The following is a 23,174-nucleotide window of genomic DNA, read 5'->3' on the forward strand; positions in this document are numbered from 1 at the left end:
TATATATATATATATATACACACACACACACACACTCGAAAATATCAAGAATATAATTTTGTACGGCACCAAGTAAAAATGATGGGTGTCTATGATCTGCTTATACAAATGTATATATTCTGTCTTCTACCTACAAAAACAGCTGTATGACTCTTGTGCTGATAATTTCAGTTTAAGGATGCTATAGATAAATGTTTCTCTTTCCAAGCCACTTTGGAAAGGTCTATGAATGATAAATCTATGTGAACTTATAGTTAAGCCTGTCTTAGGTTGCTAGTTTCTATCCATCATACATTTTTCTATTGTATTGTTCTGTTATGCATAATTTTATGCTACTAATTATGAACAAATGCATTTTTCTATTTTTAAATTTTATTTTGTAAACTACAGAATTGGCAAAATTGTAGAATTGTATTAAAGCACAAATGTCATACAAAATTGCATGAGTATTATTAATGCGTATACTTACAATAAATATAAACAGTATATTTGCTAGCATATGAATAAGTGTCAACTCAATGAAGTAGGAGTAGTCTGTAGTTTCCTGTAACTTTCCCTATAGATCAAATTTCCTTTTTTTTTAAATCAATTGCTTCACAAAAAACAGGCGTTTTTCCAAACAAAATCCTCATTACAAATAATACTGAAAGACTGGAATAAAAGGCAAGATCTAAAATTCTGTCTTAGAAAAAAAGGATTGCTCAACAGAATCTTCTTATGATTAAAAAATTAGAAGTTGATCGCTTTTTTAAAAGCCTGTACTACTAGATAAAACAAAGGATATTGCTGACATTCACAACTCTGCATAAGTGATTGCACCCGGTAAAGATTAAATATGGTGTAATAAATGTATATTTGTGTTACATTTTGTATAGTGACATCACACAGTTAACAATGGATATGTAGGCTCTTAGTTATCACTCAGATGTTGAGTTTGTCCTCACACAACAATTAGATTGTCTTAGAGAACGAATTACAGTTCTAAATGACCTCCTCTTCTCTTTAGCGGGCTGTTCCATTTCACCTGACAGTTCAGAAGGCTGCAAATGCTGTTCAATTTGGATCTCTAAATGCTTCTGAATGGCTAAGCCTAGGACTTCAGGGTCTACTGCAGCTCCATAGACTTCCCATGTCATTCCTTCATCATCCCACCGTACCTCCCGTACAGGGGTCTGTGGACATTGCAGGTTAAACCCTAGTCCAACCTCAGGATGTAAGTGGGAATGTCCAGTGGTTTGAAGGCAAGGAATGGTTGACACTGATTTATTTTCCATAATAATAATAGTTTGCACTTCAGCATCTTTGCAGCTAAGTGGGAGTCTTTGCTCTGGTGATAAATAATTCATAGACGTCATTGTCCAGTTATCTTTCATCTTTGCACCCAAATTAAATTCCAAGCCATCTTGTGAATTGTCCATGGTTTTAAGGAGAAATTCATTGTTCCCCTTTACTGAACTATTTAGATGCAGCTCTTCAATTGAGACAAGAGCTTGCGGAAATGTAAGTTGTCCACATCTTATTAGCTTTCTAGCATCGAGTCCAGATTCACTGACAGATGACACTAGTTTTGGAAAGGCAATCTTATCAGAAAGTGTCAAATGGGAACACACTTGGGACTGAGTATTCAGTGAGCTTGGATCACCAAATGAATGTCCTAGTCCAGTTGAGAGTTGAACAGATGGTATGGGCATAGAATGGCAATATGCAACAGTGTCATCTGCTTTTATCATAGGTTCATGGCTCCTGCAGCAATGCACTGAACAACTGTTGTGAAAAATCATAGCTTCGGGATAGAGTTTAGTTTCAGATATATTATCACAAGACATTACCCCAGGTATATTGTGGTGTGACTGACTGTATACATGTCCATTATTTGGAAAACCATTTCCAGAGTTCCTTGGTCCTAAAATGCCATGTTGATATGTCCCTGGCACTGCATAAACTGTTATATTGTGCTGAATGGAACTGCTGTCCAAATGGCACAGTGGAATGTTGTGATCTCTGTCAGGAGAAGTGGCATCAGTTAGGTTGTTCTGAATATTTGATGAAGAGTGAACTATTCCGGAGTCTTGTGTTACATTACTGAGATTACAAGTCCTGTCGCTGTCAGAACCAGAGATACTGCCAGATGAGGATAGATTTGAATATGTGGCACTGATTTTATTGTGCACTTTGACAGAATGAGGCACTGAACTTCTACGTCCACAGCAGTAATCTGAATAGCTCTTCTGGACAATTGTGTTTGGGGTGTCCAGCTTTTCAAGGCTTTCAGCTTCATACATTGACATTTCTGAGCGCCCTAGCAGAGAAATATTTTCAGAAACATTGTATCTGACAAAGCTGCGTGTGATCTCAGGCTCTGTGGCAGCTAGGGAGGAGTCTGCAGAAAGGTAGTGATTCTTCTGCTGCATCTTCTCCTCTGCTTTGTCTACAGAAAGATGATTGCAGCTTGTTTTCATAGAACACTGATCAACTGCTGAGTCTTGGGTAGACGACAAGTTGGAGCTGTGTGAATGCTGAATGCTGTTCTCATTACACTTGGGCACACAACGAATGCTGTTAAGGCTTTTATGCATCTCTGGTTTTGTCTGTGAGCCTTCAAGGCTACTACAGGGCAGAAGTGAAGAACTTTTTGACAATGAATAACTGCCAGGAATAGTCTTCTCAATGTACATTAAGTTCAATTCTTCCTGGCAGGAATGAGTGGAAAGGTTATGAATGTTATTTGTCATGATAAATAGAGTTATTTTGGACCTGTATAAGAAAACAGACACATTTTTATTAACTGGAGCCTTAGCTGTTTATTTCATACACATATTTTAGATAAGAGGTAATACTTTTTATGGTAGCATCAGACACATCTATGAGGGATTTAACCTAACATCATCTACAGAGATAAAAAATATAAGCTTTGGGCAGGAAGAACCTCTGTACCTGTCAAAGGATTGCTCGGGGGTGTATTTATAATTGGAATAACAATTCGGCAAGTAAAAGTGCATGTACATTCTGTGCAAATGGGACAAACGTTGTTAGTCCATTTCCTGTGCTAGTTGAATGTTTTTCGATGTTGAATATCCAATGTTGATTGTTTTTCATTGATTTAAAATGGAAATACCATTAGAGTTCACCAAGTATCATACGAATTTCCAAGATACTTATTACCATCTAGTGGCGAAATGCAATATTTTCAGTTTTAAATTCTTGGGAAAAAAAAATTCAACCAGTACAGGAAGTAGTCTAATAATATTCATCCTTTGCCCTATTTGCAGAGAGTAAATGTGCAAGCACTTTTACATACACCCTATAGTGTTACTGGACATAAGCTGGCTCTTTCATCATGTTTGATACAAAAAAAATATTGTTGCTAATATGTATAAAGTGTAAGTAAATCCAAAATTAAAAAAAAAAAGTTTTGAATAGGGGAGTGGTAAATGCTCACTTTGTGCCATATTGGGGAAATTTCCCTTTACATCCTTTCTAAGAGACACAATAGTTAATAAGGGAAGATCTCTCCAAAGCGAGGGGATATATCCTTGTATACAGAGGATTTATCATCACTTTCTGTATTGAAAACAATGGCCACTAGGACAAATAGAGAAGATAAATCTCCCCAGCAGGTATACACCCAGCAATACAAATAGGGGATTTCTAACCATTCTACATTTTATCCAAAATAAAAAATAAATTCTGGCTTTAGGATAATGGAACAACCAAACACAAAATTAAGACAATTGTGCATTTATGGTTTAATCGTAGTTTGGATGCTATAGTGGTTCTTAATAACAAGATTTATTGGAGGGTACTGAATAGTCTACTCTGTGACAATGTAATATAATCAGTAGTGTATTTAAGTTTTGTACTGCCCTAGGCCTGACTAAACTCGTGCACCCCCTAATTAAAATATGACCCACCCCTTCCTGTCAAGGCCACACCCCTTGTTGTTTAAGACCCGCCCTGAAATTTTCGAGTGGGTACACTAGTTTTGAGGGCCTGGGGGGGGGGGAATGGATTCCCTTAATTTGCATAGATTTCCTCTCACTTCCTGTTTGGCTATAGGGAAGGAAGTGAAGGGAAATCTCTGCAATGGGACAGGGATGGTAAATAATAAACTGACAAGGGGCTATAACCCTCCCTTATTCTATCCAAAATGAAAAAAAAAAAGTGTTGCCTATAGTTCTACTTTAAGAACAAATTTCTGATAATTTTATGGAGAGGACTAAGAAGATATAACCATGCCAATGGTGCAGCAGAAAACATATAGCACAACGAGGAAGGTTTGTGGTCCAGGATGATAGGACAGTCAAAATTAGAAGCAGCACCTCCCACCCACAGTTGTGGAATGTCGCCCCCCCGCATACCAGAAGCAGTGCAGCTGCTTTATGGGGGCGCTAGACTAATTTGCCTCTCAGCCCAGTGCGCCCCATAAGACTGGCGGGGACTCTGTCCGTGCTGCCCTAGGCCTGGGCTTTGTCAGCCAGGATACAGCGTTAAATATAATATAATATAATATAATATAATATATTACATATAATATAAATATAATACAAAATGTAATATGAGCATTTAGTTATTATATATGCAAATAGTATATGGTCATTAGTATAACAGTTAAAACTTGAAAAAGCTTTTCAAAAAGCATCAGGAACAAAAGACACAACTCACCATTTGTAAAGATGTGTTTGGAGACTGGAAGAAGGATTACATGAGGAGATATAGAATTAATGCATACTATTTTTGGCTAAGCTTATGTTGGCTTGTAAGACTGATCCTAAGTCTGTTGCTCTCATTAATTCGTTCTATGAAAGCAACACATTTGTTCCTCCTCCCCCCCTGCATGTCTTGTAACTTTAGAAGTGACCTATTTAATTTAATGCAACATAAACACAGAAAGTTAAATTACATAAGCTCTCTAATCTTATTAAATAATACAAAGAATTTTGAACCACTGTTTTGCAGTGAGTGCGCTCGTTCACTATATACTGAACAGATGCAAGGTGATTATTTACTAAAGCTATAGGGCAAAAGGCTACAGTAACGGGACATGTGATGTGACAATATGGGTTACTTTAAGGGCAATGAAATGTACAATTATAACTCGTCCTGCAAGCTTGCCAATAAAATTAATTTAGATACAAACTCTGGACACAACAACTCAAATTTTTTTCACATATCTTTGCTATTTGCAAAAGTTTAAAAATGGGTTCTAACTTTGCTGGAAAAATTTAGAGCCATTATCACAAGAGCTTGGAGTGAATTTGACATTGAAATCAACTTTCTTCCCTAGAGAAAAGTTCACCAGCATTCTTCTAGACACATTTTTTAAAAAACCTAGATTCCATGGATTCGATATACCCACCCTTCTATGCCTACTGCTAGCTATGCACAGTTATAGATAGTTACATAGTTACATAGTTACATAGTAGGTGAGGTTGAAAAAAGACACAAGTCCATCAAGTCCAACCTATGTGTGTGATTATGTGTCAGTATTACATTATATATCCCTGTATGTTGTGGTCATTCAGGTGCTTATCTATAGTTACATAGTAGGTGAGGTTGAAAAAAGACACAAGGCATTGGTTATAGGCATTGAGATCCCAGGGTTCTGGCTAGAGTGTTCCTGACTAGCTTTCTGCTTTTTTTACACTTTTTCTCCTCCTATTCTCTTTAGCTCTCCTACTGTGGAGGCCCCTGCTTAAATAGTTCTTTGTTTTCTGCATAGCAGGCCCAACATTCTTATCAAATTTATGAGCGCTCCTTACTTTTTTACTGTTTATGTTTTTGTGAATATTGCTAAACTTGTATTGTTATAGTAATATGTACTGTGGTTATTTATTCTATTGTTCTGCTTTCCAGTTACTCCTCTTTTATTTGATGTTTGATGGATACTCTTTAGGAACTCACTGATATGCTGATCTCACGCATATATCTACATAAGGTTACATAGTTACCTAGTTAATCTGGTTGAAAAAAAAACACTAGCCCAACCAACATAGAAAAAAAAAACACACACACACACAAAAACTTCCATATACACTATCCTATACCGACAGTTGATCCAGAGGAGGGCAAAGAAAACCTCCAATAAAGCATGATCCAATTTGCTCCAGTGGGGGAAAAGTTTTCATCCTGATCCCCCAAGAGGCAATTCAATATTCCCTGGATCAACTTTACCTATAAATGTTAGTATCCAGTTATATTATGTGCTTTTAGGAATGAATCCAGGCCTTTTTTTTAAATAATCTACTGAGCTGGACAGAACCAGTTCTTGAGTTTATTAAGGTTATGCTCTGTATCCTTTCAAAGCTTTAATAAAAAAATATTGAAAGAGAAAGCAACTTTCTTCTAAAGGCTAGCTTAGACAGGCTCTAGGTATTCCCCAGTATTCCTTATGGTACACTCACACTGACACTTTTAATAGTAAGCGTACTGTGCCTGGGGCCACTTGGAAGAGGTGGTGCCGGTTGTGGTTCACTTGTGGTCTGGAAAGGTTTGCTTCAATGTAAGCACAGAAGTCTCAATAGATGACTGTGTACAGAAGCAGGGTTCACTGTGGTAAGCAGTTTAAGTGTACCATGGGGCACTTCTTTATAGTCCAGTGTAAGTGAGTGCAGACCAACAGGGGAGTGAGAAGGGAGGACAATTAATCTCAGGTGCAGTAAAGTTAAAATGGTCCCAGTATGAGTGCACTCTTAAATTGGTGTGAGCATAAAATATGCACTTCTGTTCCTGTGATTGTGAGATTACTGTACAATGCTAATTATAGGAAGACTGCAGCAGCCAGTTACAGGTTGTATTACAGTTTATAGTGACATAAACTACTGACTTTACATACCAAAGGGTAGATTAAGTAAGCATTTTACAGGTCACTGCTGAAGTATCAACACTTTAAAAAGGACATATACCTGAATTGTAAACGTTAAAATAATAGCACCAATAAAAATGTTGTAAAATGCAAACATAAAATCAGATATTTACTGCTAAAATGCAGGCTATTGAGTTTATGCAGAGGCGGCTCTAGGCTTTGTGAGGCCTTAGGCAAAACTTAAACATGAGGCACTCATGCCCATAATAGGACAAATAATGCAAGTGATAAAAATTAACTGTATAAGGAGGATACAGGGGGAGGGTAAGTGGACAAAGTACAGGGGGAGGGTAAGTGGACAAAGTACAGGGGGAGGGTAAGTTGGCAAAGTACAGGGGGAGGGTAAGTGGACAAAGTACAGGGGGCAGGAGGGAACAGTACAGGGGGAGGGTAAGTGGACAAAGTACAGGGGGAGGGTAAGTGGACAAAGTACAGGGGGAGGGTAAGTTGGCAAAGTACAGGGGGAGGGTAAGTGGACAAAGTACAGGGGGCAGGAGGGAACAGTACAGGGGGAGGGTAAGTGGACAAAGTACAGGGGGCAGGAGGGAACAGTACAGGGGGAGGGTAAGTGGACAAAGTACAGGGGGAGGGTAAGTGGACAAAGTACAGGGGGAGGGTAAGTTGGCAAAGTACAGGGGGAGGGTAAGTGGACAAAGTACAGGGGGCAGGAGGGAACAGTACAGGGGGGAGGGTAAGTGGACAAAGTACAGGGGGCAGGAGGGAACAGTACAGGGGGAGGGTAAGTGGACAAAGTACAGGGGGCAGGAGAGTACACTGCAGGGGGAGGGTAAGTGGACACAGTACAGGGGGCAGGAGGGTACAGTATAGGGGGGAGCAGGAGGGCACAGTACAGGGGGAGCGTAAGTGGACACAGTACAGGGGCAGGAGGGCACAGTACAGGGGGAGGGTAAGTGGACACAGTACAGGGGACAGGAGAGTACAGTGCAGGGGGAGAGTAAGTGGATACAGTACAGGGGGCAGGAGAGTACAGTGCCGGGGGGAGGGTAAGTGGACACAGTACAGGGGCAGGAGGGCATAGTACAGGGGGAGGGTAAGTGGACACAGTACAGGGGGCAGGAGGGTACAGTATAGGGACAGTAATGTATAATACGGAGCTGCTCTTGCAGATCCTAGCTATTCTGGCAGGCTGTCACTGGGGAAAGAAAGAAAAGAACATCCATCATATAAGTGTGTACCACAGTAAAATGTTATATAGTGTGAAGATATCAAGAATAATTAATAAAAGTACATTCCAAAGTGCTGGTACAATAAATAATAAGCATAAAACATACATGTCACACAAAAAAATCCAACAAAACTGTGCTGTGATGAACTTGTGCAAATCCACTGCAAACTATTTGCTTGGACGTCAGTGTACCATCACCAAAACAAAGCACATACCATTTACTTACCAAAAAAAATAGGCTCCTTAAACTTATGAGGTCACATGCACTTGTCATCTGCTGGATATTTACAACCACTTCACTCAAAAACAACACTGCAGGCATAGTAGCTTGGTCCGGTACCAATCACAGGGAACCCCATAAATGCAAAGAATAAAGCAATACCAGGACAAGTAAACAATTTGTTGCTTTATCCTAGTAAAGTTTGCTGTAAGTACATTACTTTAATAAAGTAATGCAGTAAGTCCTGGTAATGCATACAGTATATTTTATTTTTGCATACGCAGGGTTGCTGTGGTTGGTATCTGACTCGGCAGAGTGGTGAAAGGCTGCTCCTGGGAGAAAGTTACTATAACTGCGTTGTCACTTTTTTGAGTGAAGTGGCTGTAAATATCCCGCAGATGACAAGTGCATGTAACTTCACAAATTTAAGGAGTCAAATTTTTTGGTAAGCAAATGATATGTGCTTTGTTTTGGTGATGGTACACCGAAGTCTGTGCAAACAGCTTGCAGTATATATCACAGCACAATTGGAGTATGTGTGTGTGTATGTATATATATATAATTCTTGACATCTATCACATTGCACTTTAGGCACTTTCACATGAAGGATCCAATCGGGTCCACCTGTCAGTTTTTCAGGCAGACCTGTTCGGATCCTCCATTCTCCTCTATGGAGCAGTGGATGTAAATGGCCTTTTGTCCACTTACTCCCGCCTACCTTCAATCGGACCCAACAAAAACAAACTGAAGGGGGATCCATTACCCCCTGTCTGGGCTGATCAGTAAGAATGTCAGTTGGGTATAAACAGACAGGCGGTCTGACCTGACTGTCCATAGAGCAGTGTGGGCTGTGTAGTGTGTCTACTTGGCATAAGTGGAACAGACGTGGACCTGTTAACCTCTTGCTCTGCTCAGAGGATAGTCAGCAGACAGACTCCCCGCTGAGCAAAGCAGAGTCTGTCCCTTGTGAAAGGGGCCTCATTGATGTCTTGTTTTGTTCCATCACTTTTGCTCTGTCTGTCCACATGTACTCTCTAACTGCCATCATATCTCTTATTCCCTTGCTCTGTCCTTATATCCTCTTCTCTGACCCATCTACCGCTCCTCTATCTCTAGATGGTCCCTATTATGTACATGCAGCAGGCTGTGTAATCAGTACAGTCTGACATGATACAGCACCTTACCTCTACCTTCCTCTGAGGATCCATGCCATTCCTGCTATTGTGTCTGCTGGCCCCTCCTCCTGGTCTCACTCGGCCCCCCCCCCCTCCTCTCACTTACCTCCAGTTCACCAACGAGTATGCTGGAATGGAGGTGGTTATGGTACCGCCTACGTGGGAGGAGATTCTCTTGGATAGAAGCAGCAACTGATCGATGTGCTGAAATGAAAGGCCATCATCTGCCTTTCATGTGGGAGGAGGAGGGCCCACGGAAGCTAATGAAATTAGTGTGGAGGCTGAAGCTCACAGTGCCCGGCGCTGCATGTTACCGGTCTGATGTCTGCTTTGCTGAGCAGGTGTGAGCAGGGCGGTGCCAGTATATGCACCTGAGGGACCGTCGGCTTTAGTGCCCCCCTAAGGTGGCCTTATACTGGCACCAGCAGCCAGCCCTGCTGAGTGGCGCTATCTGTGATCCGGAGCTGTCAGCCTCAGAGGCGGCTCTCTAATTTGACAGATCAGGCGGTCCCAAGGCCCCTCCCAGTGCGAGGCCTAAGGCGACCGCCTAATATGCCTAATTAGAGAGCCGCCCCTGAGTTTATGGATATTTTAAGTTTTCATCTTTCCTAATTATATACTGATGGCTATTTTCAGTAAGGGCAGAGAATCCAAAAGGGTGCACTATTTGCAGTAAAGGTGAACAAGTGCTAAAGTATCCATAAAAATGACAGCCTGTATTGGACTGTAAATATATATTTTTACATTTGTATTGTACAACATTTTATTGGTGAATTTACTATGAAGTAAAGGGACAGGTAATCAACTGTACCTTTACTCCTAGTATTTTTTGCTGCCTGCAGGATGATTCCCTGGGAGATCCCATGCCTGTGCACCCAGGAATCATATTGTTTACACGTTACCATGGTATAAGCAAGCTGTAAATACCACATTTCCCTGGATAGAACACTGGGTGTGCATGCGCAGGATTGGCAGCGCTTGCATATCTAGTATTATAGTGCATCAATTATTCCTAGACAAATAATTAGTATTTTTTATATTGGCGGTGTTCAGCAAAACGAGTACCACATTAAACAGATAATCTGCATCTGCCTATAGGATTATAGAATAAAGGCAAAAATCTGCATACAAAATGATTATGCAGAAAAATGCATTCAAATGTAATGCTAAAAGGGCCTGGATGTAGCACAAAACTATTTTCTGTATAACTGGTCATCTGTATCGTGCAAGAAATGTATTAGATTACTTATTATGAATGAGAAATACATGCAATGCACTATATTACCCTCTTAGTGTCACACTGATAAATAGAAGCAAAAGTTTACCTTTCAGAAAATGAATACAATTTAATGAGTAGTAATTTTTGAGCAGTTATCATAAAGTGAGCCTGTGGTGCGTCCAGCAACAGGGAAAAGATTGCTGCATGATAGTGTTGGCATCCCCTGAAGGCACAATTTTTTTTTTCTGTAAATTTCCCTGTCTAGGCTGTGTAGTAAGAAAAATAGGGACCAGGTCTTTTCCCGGATTTCTTTACAGATCCCACTTTTGCTCAGTAAGGCCACAAATTACAAAGGTTGGTCAAACACATTACCTGGGAATTGACAGGGACAAGGTCAGGCTTCTTAGTAGCAAATGTGACATATATGTAACGGTAACCTAGGATTTGGATCGATAAAACATGGAAACACATGTATGTGCCAGCTACATAGTAGAACTGGTTAATGAGGTAATTGTTTCCAGTGCAGTATCATTTTATTGGACATCAAAACCTAAGAACAAAAACATATTATCTTGCAGCTTACCAGTCCGTAGATATGGTGCTACATTAACTTCCATTATTCAAGCTTAGATCATTTTCAGCAAGTTCATAATATACTGAATCATGATGTTCCCTCCACCATGCTTCACTGTTGGATGATGTTTTGAGTATGTTTTGGTAAGCATTCCCTTTTTGTGCCATACATAGTAGTGAGTATTTTTCCCAAACAATTCAACTTTTTGCTTCATCAGTCAAAAAAATATTTTCCTAGTAGCCTTGCCATTTACCAAGATGCTCTTTGGTGAACTTCAGGCACACAACAATGTCTTTTTTTGGAGAGCAGGGGCTCCTTCCCTGGTATTCTGCTATTGACACCCTGCCTGTTTTAAGATGTATGTATGGTATTCTTATGAAAATGGATGTTTGCCAGTTCCAGTGATTCCTCAAGTCTTTAGCTGTTACTTGTGGATTCTTATTTACTTCATTGAAGATTTTGCATTGTGCCTTGGTAATCATCTTGGCTGGATGCCTACTTCTAGGAAGAGTAGCCACAGTACTAAAATGTCTCCATTTATAGACAATTTGTCTAACTGTTGACTGATGGATGCCTAAACACTTTGAGATTGCAGGTTAACTACTCTTGATCGTACATCTTCAGAGAGCTGCTTTTTGCGAAGCATGGTTCACATCAGCCTAATGCTTCTTATAAACAGCAATCTTAAAATGTTTGACTGTCTTTTAATAATCAAAGCAGCTCTAAACCACACCTCCAAAATCATTTTATTAATTGGGCTGCAGGTGTCCAAACTACTGACTCCAATTAGCTTTTGTTGAAGTAATTAGTCTATGGATTCACTTACTTTTTCCTCCAGCACTGTGAATGTTTAATAGGTGTGTTCAAAAAAACAAAAGGAAATTAGATTTTTTTCTGTGTTATCAGATTAAGCACATTGTGTTTGTTCATTGTTGTGACTTAGATGAGGAGTAGATCACATTTCATGGCAAATTACTGCAGAAAACAACTTTATTCCAGGGGGTTTCATATAATTTTTTTTGCCACTGCAAATATGAGTAATGTCCTGCCCCACTTCTTTTGTGTCTTGTATTGAATATTTTATGTCTTGTATTGAACTGCATCAGGTTATTAAGGTTTTGCAGTATGCTGACATCTAGTGGCGGTTTTTGGTTTTTGGTATATTCCTCTATCCTCCCCTCCTTTCTAGTGCTAGTTATTTTATCCATGTTCACACAGTCAGTGATAGTTATTCAAAGAGACTAGGCTGAGGCTACTTTCACACTGGGGCGTTGGGGACGTCAGCGGTAAAGTGCCGCAAAAAAAATTTTTTTTCGGGGCGCTTCTTTTAACCCCTGCTAGTGGCCGAAAAAGGGTTACAATAGCCCGCAAAGCGCCCGCAAAGCGCCGCTGCAGCGGCACTATGCTGACGGTTCTGCGGTGTTGCCCATTGATTTCAATGGGCAGGGGCACTTTTGGAGCGGTGTATACACCGCTCCTACAGTGCTGCAAAGATGCGGCTTGCAGGACTTTTTTCGGCGTCCTGCCAGCGCACCACTCCAGTGTGAAAGCACTTGGGCTTTCACACTGGAGTGAGAGGAGAGGCTCTTTACAGGCGCTATGCAGGCTCTATTTTTAGCGCCTGTAAATCGCCTCAGTGTGAAAGCAGCCTTAAGCCGCGTACACACGATCGGACTTTACGTCAGACTTTGTCATGCGGACTGTTCAACAGACTTTATGACGGACTTTCCATATGAATGGGCTTGCCTACACACGATCAACCAAAGTCCGACGGATTCGTACGTGATGACGTACGACCGGACTAAAACAAGGAAGTTCATAGCCAGTAGCCAATAGCTGCCCTAGCGTCAGTTTTTGTCCGTCGGACTAGCATACAGACGAGCGGGCTTTTCGACCGAACTCGAGTCCGTCGGACAGATTTGAAACATGTTTCATTTCTAGGTCCGCCAAACTTTTGAGAAAAAAAGTCAGCTGGAGCCCACACACGATCGAATTGTCCGACGGACTCAGGTTCGCCGGACCAAGTATGCCGTAAAGTCATGTGTACGCGGCATTAGGAAAGTTGTTGTCTTGTTACACTTCTAAAGACTGAAAAACATCCTCTGTAATGCAATTACTTGAGGTAAAATTGTGCTGGATTCAAATTCTGTGGCTTATTGAAGAGTTGAGCTGCCTGTAGATAGTCCCAAGTCTTTAGTGATCATAATGTCCAGACAGACTGGGTCTATAGAGATATTGTGATTATAATTAAATATTTTTTAATAGGAAACACAGAGCCAACAGTGACTCCATCCAAGAACATAACCCCAGGAGTAAACATTTCTCTAAGGGTATGGAAGCTTCACAAGAACTGCTATTTCAACTCAGAAATGGCCATTATCCACTCTGTTGTAACATTACCTAGCAGATAACTAGGGATGGGCCGAACACCCCCCGGTTCGGTTCGCACCAGAACATACCGAACAGGCAAAAAATTCGGCAGAACACACGAACACCATTAAAGTCTGTGGGACATGAACATGAATAATCAAAAGTGCTCATTTTAAAGGCTTATATGCAAGTTATTGTCATAAAAAGTGTTTGGGGACCCGGATCCTGCCCCAGGGGGCATGTATCAATGCAAAAAAAGTTTTAAAAATGGCCGTTTTTTTGGGAGCAATGATTTTAATGACGCTTAAAGTGAAACAATAAAAGTAAAATATTCCTTTAAATTTCGTACCTGGGGGGTGTCTATAATATGCCTGTAAAGTGGCAAATTTTTCCCGTGTTTAGAACAGTCCCTGCACAAAATGACATTTCTAAAGGAAAAAAGTCATTTAAAAGTACTAGTGGCCATAATGAATTGTCGGTCCCTGCAATACAGATAAAAGTCTGTATTATCGGGTCCCTCAAAGCACCTTGTCCCCATGTTGATGGGGACAAGGGCCTCATCCCCACAACCCTTGCCTGGGGTTTTGGGGATGTATGTAAACGGGTGGCCCTGCCCCCCTGACGCCACGGGAAAGCCATTGGGAAGTCCACGTGCATCAGAGGGGGCGGGGGCACCCGGGTACGTCATCGTGTGGCCCCGCCCTCAGTAATAAAAGAACTGTCACCTGCGAGGACGCATCATACGGCGGGTGCCTCCCATGGAGGCAGATCAGTGGCGGCTTGCGTTTTTTTTTTTTCGGTCCGTCAGCAGAGTGAGAGAAGAAGATGAATAGACTTTGTAGAAATTTTTAATTATTTTATTTTTTAATAAAGGACTTGTCCCAAAGTGTGTCTTGTGGTTTTTTTAAAATTTTGACACTTTTTTTGTGAAATGGTACAAGTACAATGTACCCGTTACCATTTCAAACAGGGGGGGCCGGGATCTGGGGGTCCCCTTGTTAAAGGGGGCTTCCAGATTCCGATAAGCCTCCCGCCCGCAGACCCTCACAACCACCGGACAAGGGTTGTGGGGATGAGGCCCTTGTCCCCATCAACATGGGGACAAGGTGCTTTGGGGGGCAACCCCAAAGCACCCTTCCCATGTTAAGGGCATGTGGCCTGGTACGCTTCAGGAGGGGGGGAGCTCTCTCGTCCCCCCTCTTTTCCTGCGGCCTGCCAGGTTGTGTGCTCGGATAAGGGTCTGGCATGGATTTTTGGGGGACCCCCACGCCATTTTTTTAAAATTTTGGCGCAGGGTTCCCCTTAAAATCCATACATGTCCCCTGGGGCAGGACCCGGGTCCCCAAACATTTTTTATGACAATAACTTGCATATAAGCCTTTAAAATGAACACTTTTGATTTTTCGTGTTAATGTCCCATAGACTTTAACGGTAATCCGAATTTTCCCCGGACACCGCATATTGTTCGGTGTTCGCAGAACATATGAACAACCAAAGTTTGGCCCGAATTTATGCTCGGGCCAAACCGTTCGCCCATCCCTACAAATAACCAATAAATAGGAATTTGTTAATGATGCCTATCACAAACCCCATTAACAGGACCTAAGCCAGTAAGGGAATAAGCATCCAAGTCTGGTGTTTTAATAGCTTTCATGTAACATTCCAGTTTCCAGGATTAAGTAATTAAAACCCTTAAGCAGGTATCCATCCTGGCTAATAGCATCAGGCTGGCTTTATTACCCTATCATAAAGTAGTTTAGCTTGTAGAAAACCGAGTATACATTCCTGACTGGCTATCTCCAGATACAAAACATAATTTGTTTTCAAAATTCTTGAGCGGATAACAATACAGAGAGAATAAGAATGTATTCATAAATTACTGACCAGCATTTTAAAACCAAATACAACTATATTAGATGTTAATAGATGTTAAGCATTTTATCTCCTAGGTCAGGGGTATTGAATTAAAATTCAAGGAAGTCCGGTCACTAAAATTTTCTTCTGGCTGAGATCCAAATCTCAAGCCTGTCCTATGACGAGTACGAGTTCTACTTTCCTTTTTTTGGCCCAAACCATGCACTCTGGCGTTTTGGTTACTGTTTCCTCCACACACTCTGGTAAAACTATGTAAGAGTAAATGCCCCCATTAGTGTTCCCCCTTACATCAGGTGCCCCTACCAAAGTCATGCATTACATTGAGTGCCTTCATCAGACTACCTACATGAATCCGTTTCCACCATCAGAGTATCCCCTTATATCAGGTGTCCCCATCAAAGTGCCACCTTACATCAGGTATTTCTGTCAGAGTGCCCCCCCTCATCAGGTGTCCCCCACCTACATCTGATTTCTGCATCAGAAGGCTCCCTTACATCTGGTGTCTCCCATCAGTGTGCTCCCTTACATCATTTGCCCCCTATTACTTAAAGTTCCCCATGACAGTGGCCCCTTACATGGATTGTCCCCATCAGAGTGCCCACTTACATTAGGTGTCACCATCAGGTGTCCCCATCACACCAGGTGTGCCCATCAGAGTGCTACTTTACATTAGGTGTGGCATCAGAGTGTCCCCTTAAGTAATGTTTTCCCATCAAAGTGCCACCTTACATCTCTTTTCTTTGTAAAACCTTCCTAGATAGCAAGGATAACTTGCCACAAATTTGTGGCAGTGTTGAATTGTAAGTCTTGTTCAGACAGGCAGTTCATTCAGTAAGCTGCAGTGTATTCAGCACTGTATCCTGTGCAGCTAGATCTTGCTGCAGACCGTTCCTGTTGTTCTCTTCCTAATATAATACAGGCAGGCAGTTTATTCAGTTATCTGCAGTATATTCAGTACTGTATCCTGTGCAGCTAGATCTCACTGCAGACCGTTCTTGTTGTTCTCTTCCTAATATACTGCAGGCAGGCAGTTGATTCAGTTAGCTGCAGTATATTCAGTATATATATATGTACATCCCAGCTTTGTGTAGATACATCTCTCTGCAGGCCATTCCTGGTGTACCTATTCAAATACATTACAAATACATCAAATATGTATGAGTATGTCTGGAAGGCCAACAGGAGAGGCAGACGCTCACAGGCCACTAAAAGTGGGCAAGCAGGCTCTGTGTCTACAGCCGACATTGCTGGTTGTGGACACAGTGCATCTTCAGCACGTGGCCGCGGGGTACGCTTGTCCTTTTTTTCGGCAGCTGGCCTTGTTGAGCCACAACATGCAGAAGAGTTGGTAGAGTGGATGATGAAGCCGTCCTCATCCTCCTCATCTCAGTCACCCAGGCTCAGAGCACTTTGGCTGCCAGTGCAGCTGCCAAAGCGGCCTCTTCCATCGGCTCAATGTCATCAGTCACTCCTTCCCTAGCCCCACCATCATGCCCTGAGGAGTCCCCCAAACTGTTCGACCACAGTGTTGGGTACATGCTGCAGGAGGATGCGCAGCATTTTTAAGGCTCCGATGATGGTACCCAGATTGAGGAAGGCAGTAATGTGAGCCCAGAGAGAGGGGGTGCCCAAGAAGGACAACAAACTGGCAGTCATGTTCCCCCAGCTGCAGCATACTGCCAGGTTTGCTCCAGTGATGAGGAGGGAGGGGATGATAAGGTCACTGACTCTACATGGGTGCCTGATAGGAGAGAGGAGGAGGAGGAGGAGGCACATCTCCAACAAGGCAGGATGCCCTCCAGGGGCCAGCTTAAGGGCAGCCAACCGACTGCATCACACTGCAGCGCTCCGCATGTGCAGGGCGCTGCTGACTCCACGCGTTTCTCCAAAAGTTCTTTGGTGTGGGCCACAGAACAGCAACAGCGACGGTGCAGCAGATCGCACCGTTGCTGTTTGCAATATATGTCTGAAGCGTATCAAGCGTGGCCAAAACAGCAACCGCTTGGGCACCACATGCTTGACCAGACATATGTCGAACTCCCATGCAGTCCGTTGGCAAGCGTACTTAAAAGATCCACACCAAAGGACAAGGCGGGCCTCTCCTTGCTCCTCATCAGCTGGGATCTCCAACTCCACTATACCTTCAGTTCCCTCAGAAACCCTCAGAAACCTGCACTGAGAGGAATGAAGGTGTAGAATTAGGTGTGCCAAGTACTTGTGGGCAATCTGCTATCACTGCACCAACATCTGATTGTAGCAGGCAAATTTCCCTACCCCAGTTGCTAAACCGACGAAAGAAATTCGGTCCCAGCCATCCACATGCCCAGCAGCTGAATGCTAGCTTGGCTAAATTGCTAGCACTCCAACTGCTGCCTTTTCAGCTGGTAGACTCTGCCCCCTTTCGTGAATTTGTGGAATGTTCGGTACCTCAGTGGAAGGTTCCCAAATGCCACTTTTTTTTCACGGAAGGCGATTCCGGCTCTCTACCGGCATGTGGAAGGCAATGTCTTGGCTTCGCTGGACAGGGCGGTCAGCGGTAAGTTGCATATTACTGCTGACGCTCTGTAGGCGTTCAAGGGGCTACGCAAGCACTCAGGCAAAAACATGTCATGCGGTGCTTGAGCTGGTGTGCTTAGGGGACAGGAGCCACACTGGGGCAAAGATTCTGTCAGCTCTGAAGGGGCAGGCTCAGAGGTGGTTGATGCTATGCCAGCTTCAGGCAGGAATGGTGATTTGCGACAATGGCACCAACCTCCTCTCCACCCTCCAACAGGGACACTTCACCCATGTTTCCTGTTTGGCTCATGTCCTTAATTTGGTGGTGCAGCGGTTCTTGTGCAGGTACCCGGGCTTACAGGATCTCCTGAGGCAGGCCAGGAAAGTCTGTGTGCATTTCCGCCGGTCATATAATGCCAGTGCTCGGCTGGCTGACCTCCAAAAGGAATACAACCTGCCCAAGAATCTCCTAATCTGTGACATGCCCACCAGATGGAACTCAACGTTGGCCATGCACATGCAGCAGAGGGCCATAATGAGTACCTGTGCGACTATGGCACCAGGACAGGGTCAGGGGAGCTTGGCTTTTTTTCGCCACGCCAGTGGCTCATGATCAAGGATGCATGCACTGTCCTGTCACCATTTGAGGAGGCCACGAGGATGGTGAGCAGTGACAGTGCATGTATCAGTGATACTGTCCCTCTTGTCTACCTGTTGGAGCACACGCTGCGTGGAATAATGGACAGGGCACTTGAGACAGAACAGAGGGAGGAAGAGGAGGACTTCCTTACCTCTCAAGGCCCCCTTTATCCAGACAGTGTTCCCGCCGATCACACAGGAAGAGGAGGAGGATTGTGTCCGCATGGAGGTGGAGCCTAGCACTCAGTATCAGCAGCAGTCTTCAAGGGATCATTTAAGTCCCCAGAAACCCATGGACTTGTACGTGGCTGGGAGGAGGTGGCTGCGGATCAGGTCGTCCTTAGTGACCCAGAGGACTCCGGACCGAATGCCTCAGCAAACCTACGCTGCATTGCCTCCCTGATCCTGCAAAGCCTGCAAAAGGACCCTCAGGTTCGTGGTATCAAGGAGAGGGATCAGTACTGGCTGGCAACCCTCCTTGATCCATGTTACCAACCAAGGGTAAGGTTGCAGAACTTATCTAGCGGTTGCAGAGGGAGCAGAGGATAAAACATCTTCGGGAAAGGTTTGTACAATGCGTTTCCAGAGCCTGGGAGGTTACAAATTTCTGGTCCTGGACAATGTGTTGCTGAGGCTTCGGTCAGTCACAGAAGGAGCAGTGGAGAAGGTGGCCGTCTGACAGATGCGTTCAGACAATTTTTTAGTCCACAGCCCCAAGGTCTGATCAGTTCCAGCAACCATCGCCAGCGTCTGATTTACATGGTGCAGGAATACCTAGGGGCAAAATCAGACTTGGAAACCTTTCCAACCGAAAATCCTCTGGGTTACTGGGTCTTGAGGATGGATCACTGGCCAGAGCTTGCACAGTATGTAATTGAGCTACTGGCCTGTCCTGCATCCAGCATTCTTTCGGAACGCACATTCAGTGCTGCTGGAGGCTTTGTAACCGATCACAGAGTACGCCTGTCCACCGACTCAGTTGGTCGGCTCACCTTCATAAAAATGAATCAGTCTTGGATCACCAGCTACCAAGCACCTGATGCTGATGTAACCGACTAATTTTTTTATGCATGTGAGATCCCTTGAGGACTGCCAATGCTGATGCTGAGTGACTATCCTGTTATGCTGAGTGACTATCCTATTCCTCCTCAATGTTCATGTTGATAGCTTGTAAGAACATTTTTGGTTCTGGACACCACCACCAGTGGCTAAGGTCCAATTTTTCTGCCCCTGTTCAACAGGGGCGTGTAATTACAATTTTTGCTGTAATATTTTGCAGCAGGGTTTTTTCCTGCGCTCAACTAAAGTATCTGTGAGGGGTTGCAGTGTTGTGGCACCACCACCAGTGCCTAAGGCCAAATTTTTCTGCCCCAGTTCAACAGGGGCATGTAATTACAATTTTTTGCTGTAATATTTTGCAGCGGGGCTTGTTCCTGCGCTACAGTAGAGTATCTGTGAGGGGTTGCAGTGTTGTGGCACCAGCACCAGTGCCTAAAGCCCAATTTTTCTGCCCTTGTTCAACAGGGGATTGTAATTACATTTTTTGTTGTAATATTTTGCAGCAGGGCTGGTTCCTGCACTCAACTAGAGTATCTGTGAGGGGTTGCAGTGTTGTGGCATCACCACCCGTGCCTAAGGCTCAATTTTTCTGCCCCTGTTCAACAGGGGCATGTAATTACAATTTTTGCTGTAATATTTTGCAGCAGGGCTTGTTCCTGCGCTAAACTAGAGTATCTGTGAGGGGTTGCAGTGTTGTGGCACCAGCACCAGTGCCTAAAGCTCAATTTTTCTGCCCCTGTTCACCACGGGGGTGTGTAATTACAATTTTTGCTGTAATATTTTGCAGCAGGGCTTGTTCCTGCGCTAAACTAGAGTATCTGTGAGGGGTTTCAGTGTTGTGGCACCAGCACCAGTGTCTAAAGCCCAATTTTTCTGCCCCTTGTTCATCAGGGGCATGTCATTACAATTTTTCTGTAATATTTTGCAGCAGGGCTTGTTCCTGCGCTCAACTAGAGTATCTGTGAGGGGTTGCAGTTTTGTGGCACCACCACCAGTGCCTAAGGTCCAATTTTTCTGCCCCTGTTCAACAGGGGCATGTAATTACAATTTTTGATCTAATATTTCACAGCAGGGCCCATTCCTGCGCCCATAAAATGTGAGGGCTTACAGTGTTGCGGCAACACCACCACCAAGGGCCCAATTTTTCTGATCCTGTTCAACAGGGGCATGTAATTACAATTCTTGATACAATATTTCACAGCAGGGCCCGTTCCAGCGCCCACCAAGAGTAACTGTGAGGGCTTACAGTGTTCTGGTACCACCAATACCTAAGGCCCAAATTTCTGCAGAGTATATAGGGCAGGCCCCTACTTTCAAACATCCGACTTACAAACGACTCCTACTTACAAACGGAGGGAGACAACAAGAAGTGAGAGGAAATCTACCTCTAGCAAGGGAAATTCTCTCCTGTAAGAGTTAATTTGGGAAAAAGGTGTCTCCTCCACTGATATATGGAGAGTGATGGATGAAGGGCGCGTGATCAATAGCTCACATCAAAACATATAAAATGTATTCAAAGGAAATTAGAAGCAAATAAAAGCAATTGAATATACCAATACTACGTATCATGCAAACAGGTAACAAAATATAAAATATAAAAGGCATGGAAAATTAAAAATGGGTTAAAAATATCATGAGCCCATGTTGAGGCGGGTGTTTAGAGTTGGCTGACGCGTTTCGAGGATAACCTCTTCATCAGAGCCTTTTGAGAACCAGGGCGCAGTCCCTATATGCCAGTAGGCCAAAATATGTACATCAACATAATGGCTAGTTGGAAAAAATGGCCTGAAATGGGAAATGCGATTTTCTGTGTTCCATACCAGTCCACGTTCAAGCGTTCTATGTGATAGTTGATGGTGTGTGTGTTCTCCTTTAAATTTGTAGAGAAAGGATTGTGGGGTGGTGTGGACCTGTCACGGGCTGGGTGGAAGAGAGATTTTTCGACCTGTGTCCTCCTGGGAAAGTGCTGTCCAGTTTTTAGGAGGATGGAGGGGGGTGAAGATCTCATGAGAGAATACTGCAGCCGAGTGTGTCCGCAGCAGTCTCTCTGCCTCAGGTAAATGCTTTATCACCAATCCTTGTTACCCTAAAAACCCCAAATTTTCAAAATCCAATTGTCATTGGGACAGAAAGTGAGGTGAAATCTTCTGAATAGGGGCACAGACAGCAAAGCAAATGTTACAGGGGTGATAACCCTTCCCTATGTTTTCCATAAAGCTTTAAAATAGATTTTTTGGCTGGAGCTACACTTACAAAATGTACCTGTTCCAAATTACAAACAGATTCAACTTAAGAACAAACCTACAGTCCCTGTCTTTCTTGGGACCACCTGTATACTGGTGTTCAGAGTATATAGGGCCTGGGGGCCCCATGCCTTTTCTTTTTTTAATTTGGGTGCGGGGTTCCCCTTAATATCCATACAAGACCCAAAGGGCCTAGTAATGGGCTTGGGGGTTACCCACACCGTTTTTCTCAATAATTTTCATCCATATTGCCGGGACCCGACATTACATTACAGCCGCAAGCAGTTTTAAGTGACTTTTATTCCTTTAGAAATGTCATTTTGTGCAGGGACTGTTCTAAACACGGGAGACATGCACCACTTTACAGGCATACTATAAACACCCCCCAGATACGATATTTAAAGGAATATTTCACTTTTATTTTTTCACTTTAAGCATCATTAAAATCACTGCTCCCGAAAAAACGTCCGTTTTTAAAACTTTTTTTTGCATTGATACATGTCCCCTGGGGCAGGACCCAGGTCCCCAAACCCTTTTTAGGACAATAACTTGCATATTAGCCTTTAAAATTCGCACTTTTGATTTGTCACGTTCGAGTCCCATAGACCTTAACGGTGTTCGTAAGTTCGCGCGAACTTTCGGTCCGTTCGTGTGTTCTGGATGTGAACCAAACCGGGGGGGGGGGTGTTCGGCTCATCCCTAGTGGGCAATGTGTGGCAGGTGACGTTGTGGCAAGTGACAATCTGCAATGTGTGGCAGGTGGCGTTGTGGCAAGTGACAATCTGCAACGTGTGGCAGGTGGCGTCGTGACAAGAGACAATCCGCAATGTGTGGCAGATGGTGTCGTTGCAAGGAGGAGACTGGAGGAGGAAAGAGATCTCTGTTCCTAATCACTAGGAACAGCAGATCTGTCTCTCCTCCCCTGTTCAAATGGGGATCTGTCTGTTTACATTGACAGATCCCCGTTCTGGCTCTCTGTGGAGCGATCGTAGGTGGCCGGCTGACATCGCGGCCGCCGGCCACGCACGGGTCCTTTTATACATGTATAGAGCCATATGTAACAAATTTAGATACACAACCAAAATAATATAAATAAATGTATTAAAATGAGGTGTAGAAACGAACAAAAACAAAAATAGTGCCACAATATAGTTAATAGTCCATAACAGATATCAATCCTTGTAAATTCATTGAAATTGGACTCAGAAGGTGTAATGATTGCTCTATTCACCCCGCAAAAAGGGCAGCCAGACAAC

At 43.3% G+C, this 23,174-nt stretch overlaps 1 protein-coding gene across 2 annotated transcripts in view; it reads right to left on the minus strand.

Moving 5' to 3' along the window:
- Positions 1-233: 233 nt before the first annotated feature.
- GPRIN2 (G protein regulated inducer of neurite outgrowth 2) overlaps positions 234-23,174 on the minus strand; it is a 99,161-nt gene continuing 76,220 nt past the window's right edge. The window contains exons 1-2 of one of the 2 annotated variants that reach the window (XM_073596916.1): positions 4,663-4,901; positions 234-2,754 (exon numbers count right to left, since the gene is read on the minus strand). In XM_073596916.1, coding sequence (XP_073453017.1) covers positions 918-2,732 — 1,815 coding nt within the window. In that variant the 5' untranslated portion in view covers positions 2,733-2,754; positions 4,663-4,901 and the 3' untranslated portion in view covers positions 234-917. Of the gene's footprint in view, positions 2,755-4,662; positions 4,902-23,174 lie in introns of those variants that run through there. The other variant, XM_073596915.1, reaches the window with a different exon arrangement.

Source organism: Aquarana catesbeiana, linkage group LG08 (genome assembly GCF_042186555.1).
Source record: "Aquarana catesbeiana isolate 2022-GZ linkage group LG08, ASM4218655v1, whole genome shotgun sequence".
NCBI lineage: Eukaryota > Metazoa > Chordata > Amphibia > Anura > Ranidae > Aquarana > Aquarana catesbeiana.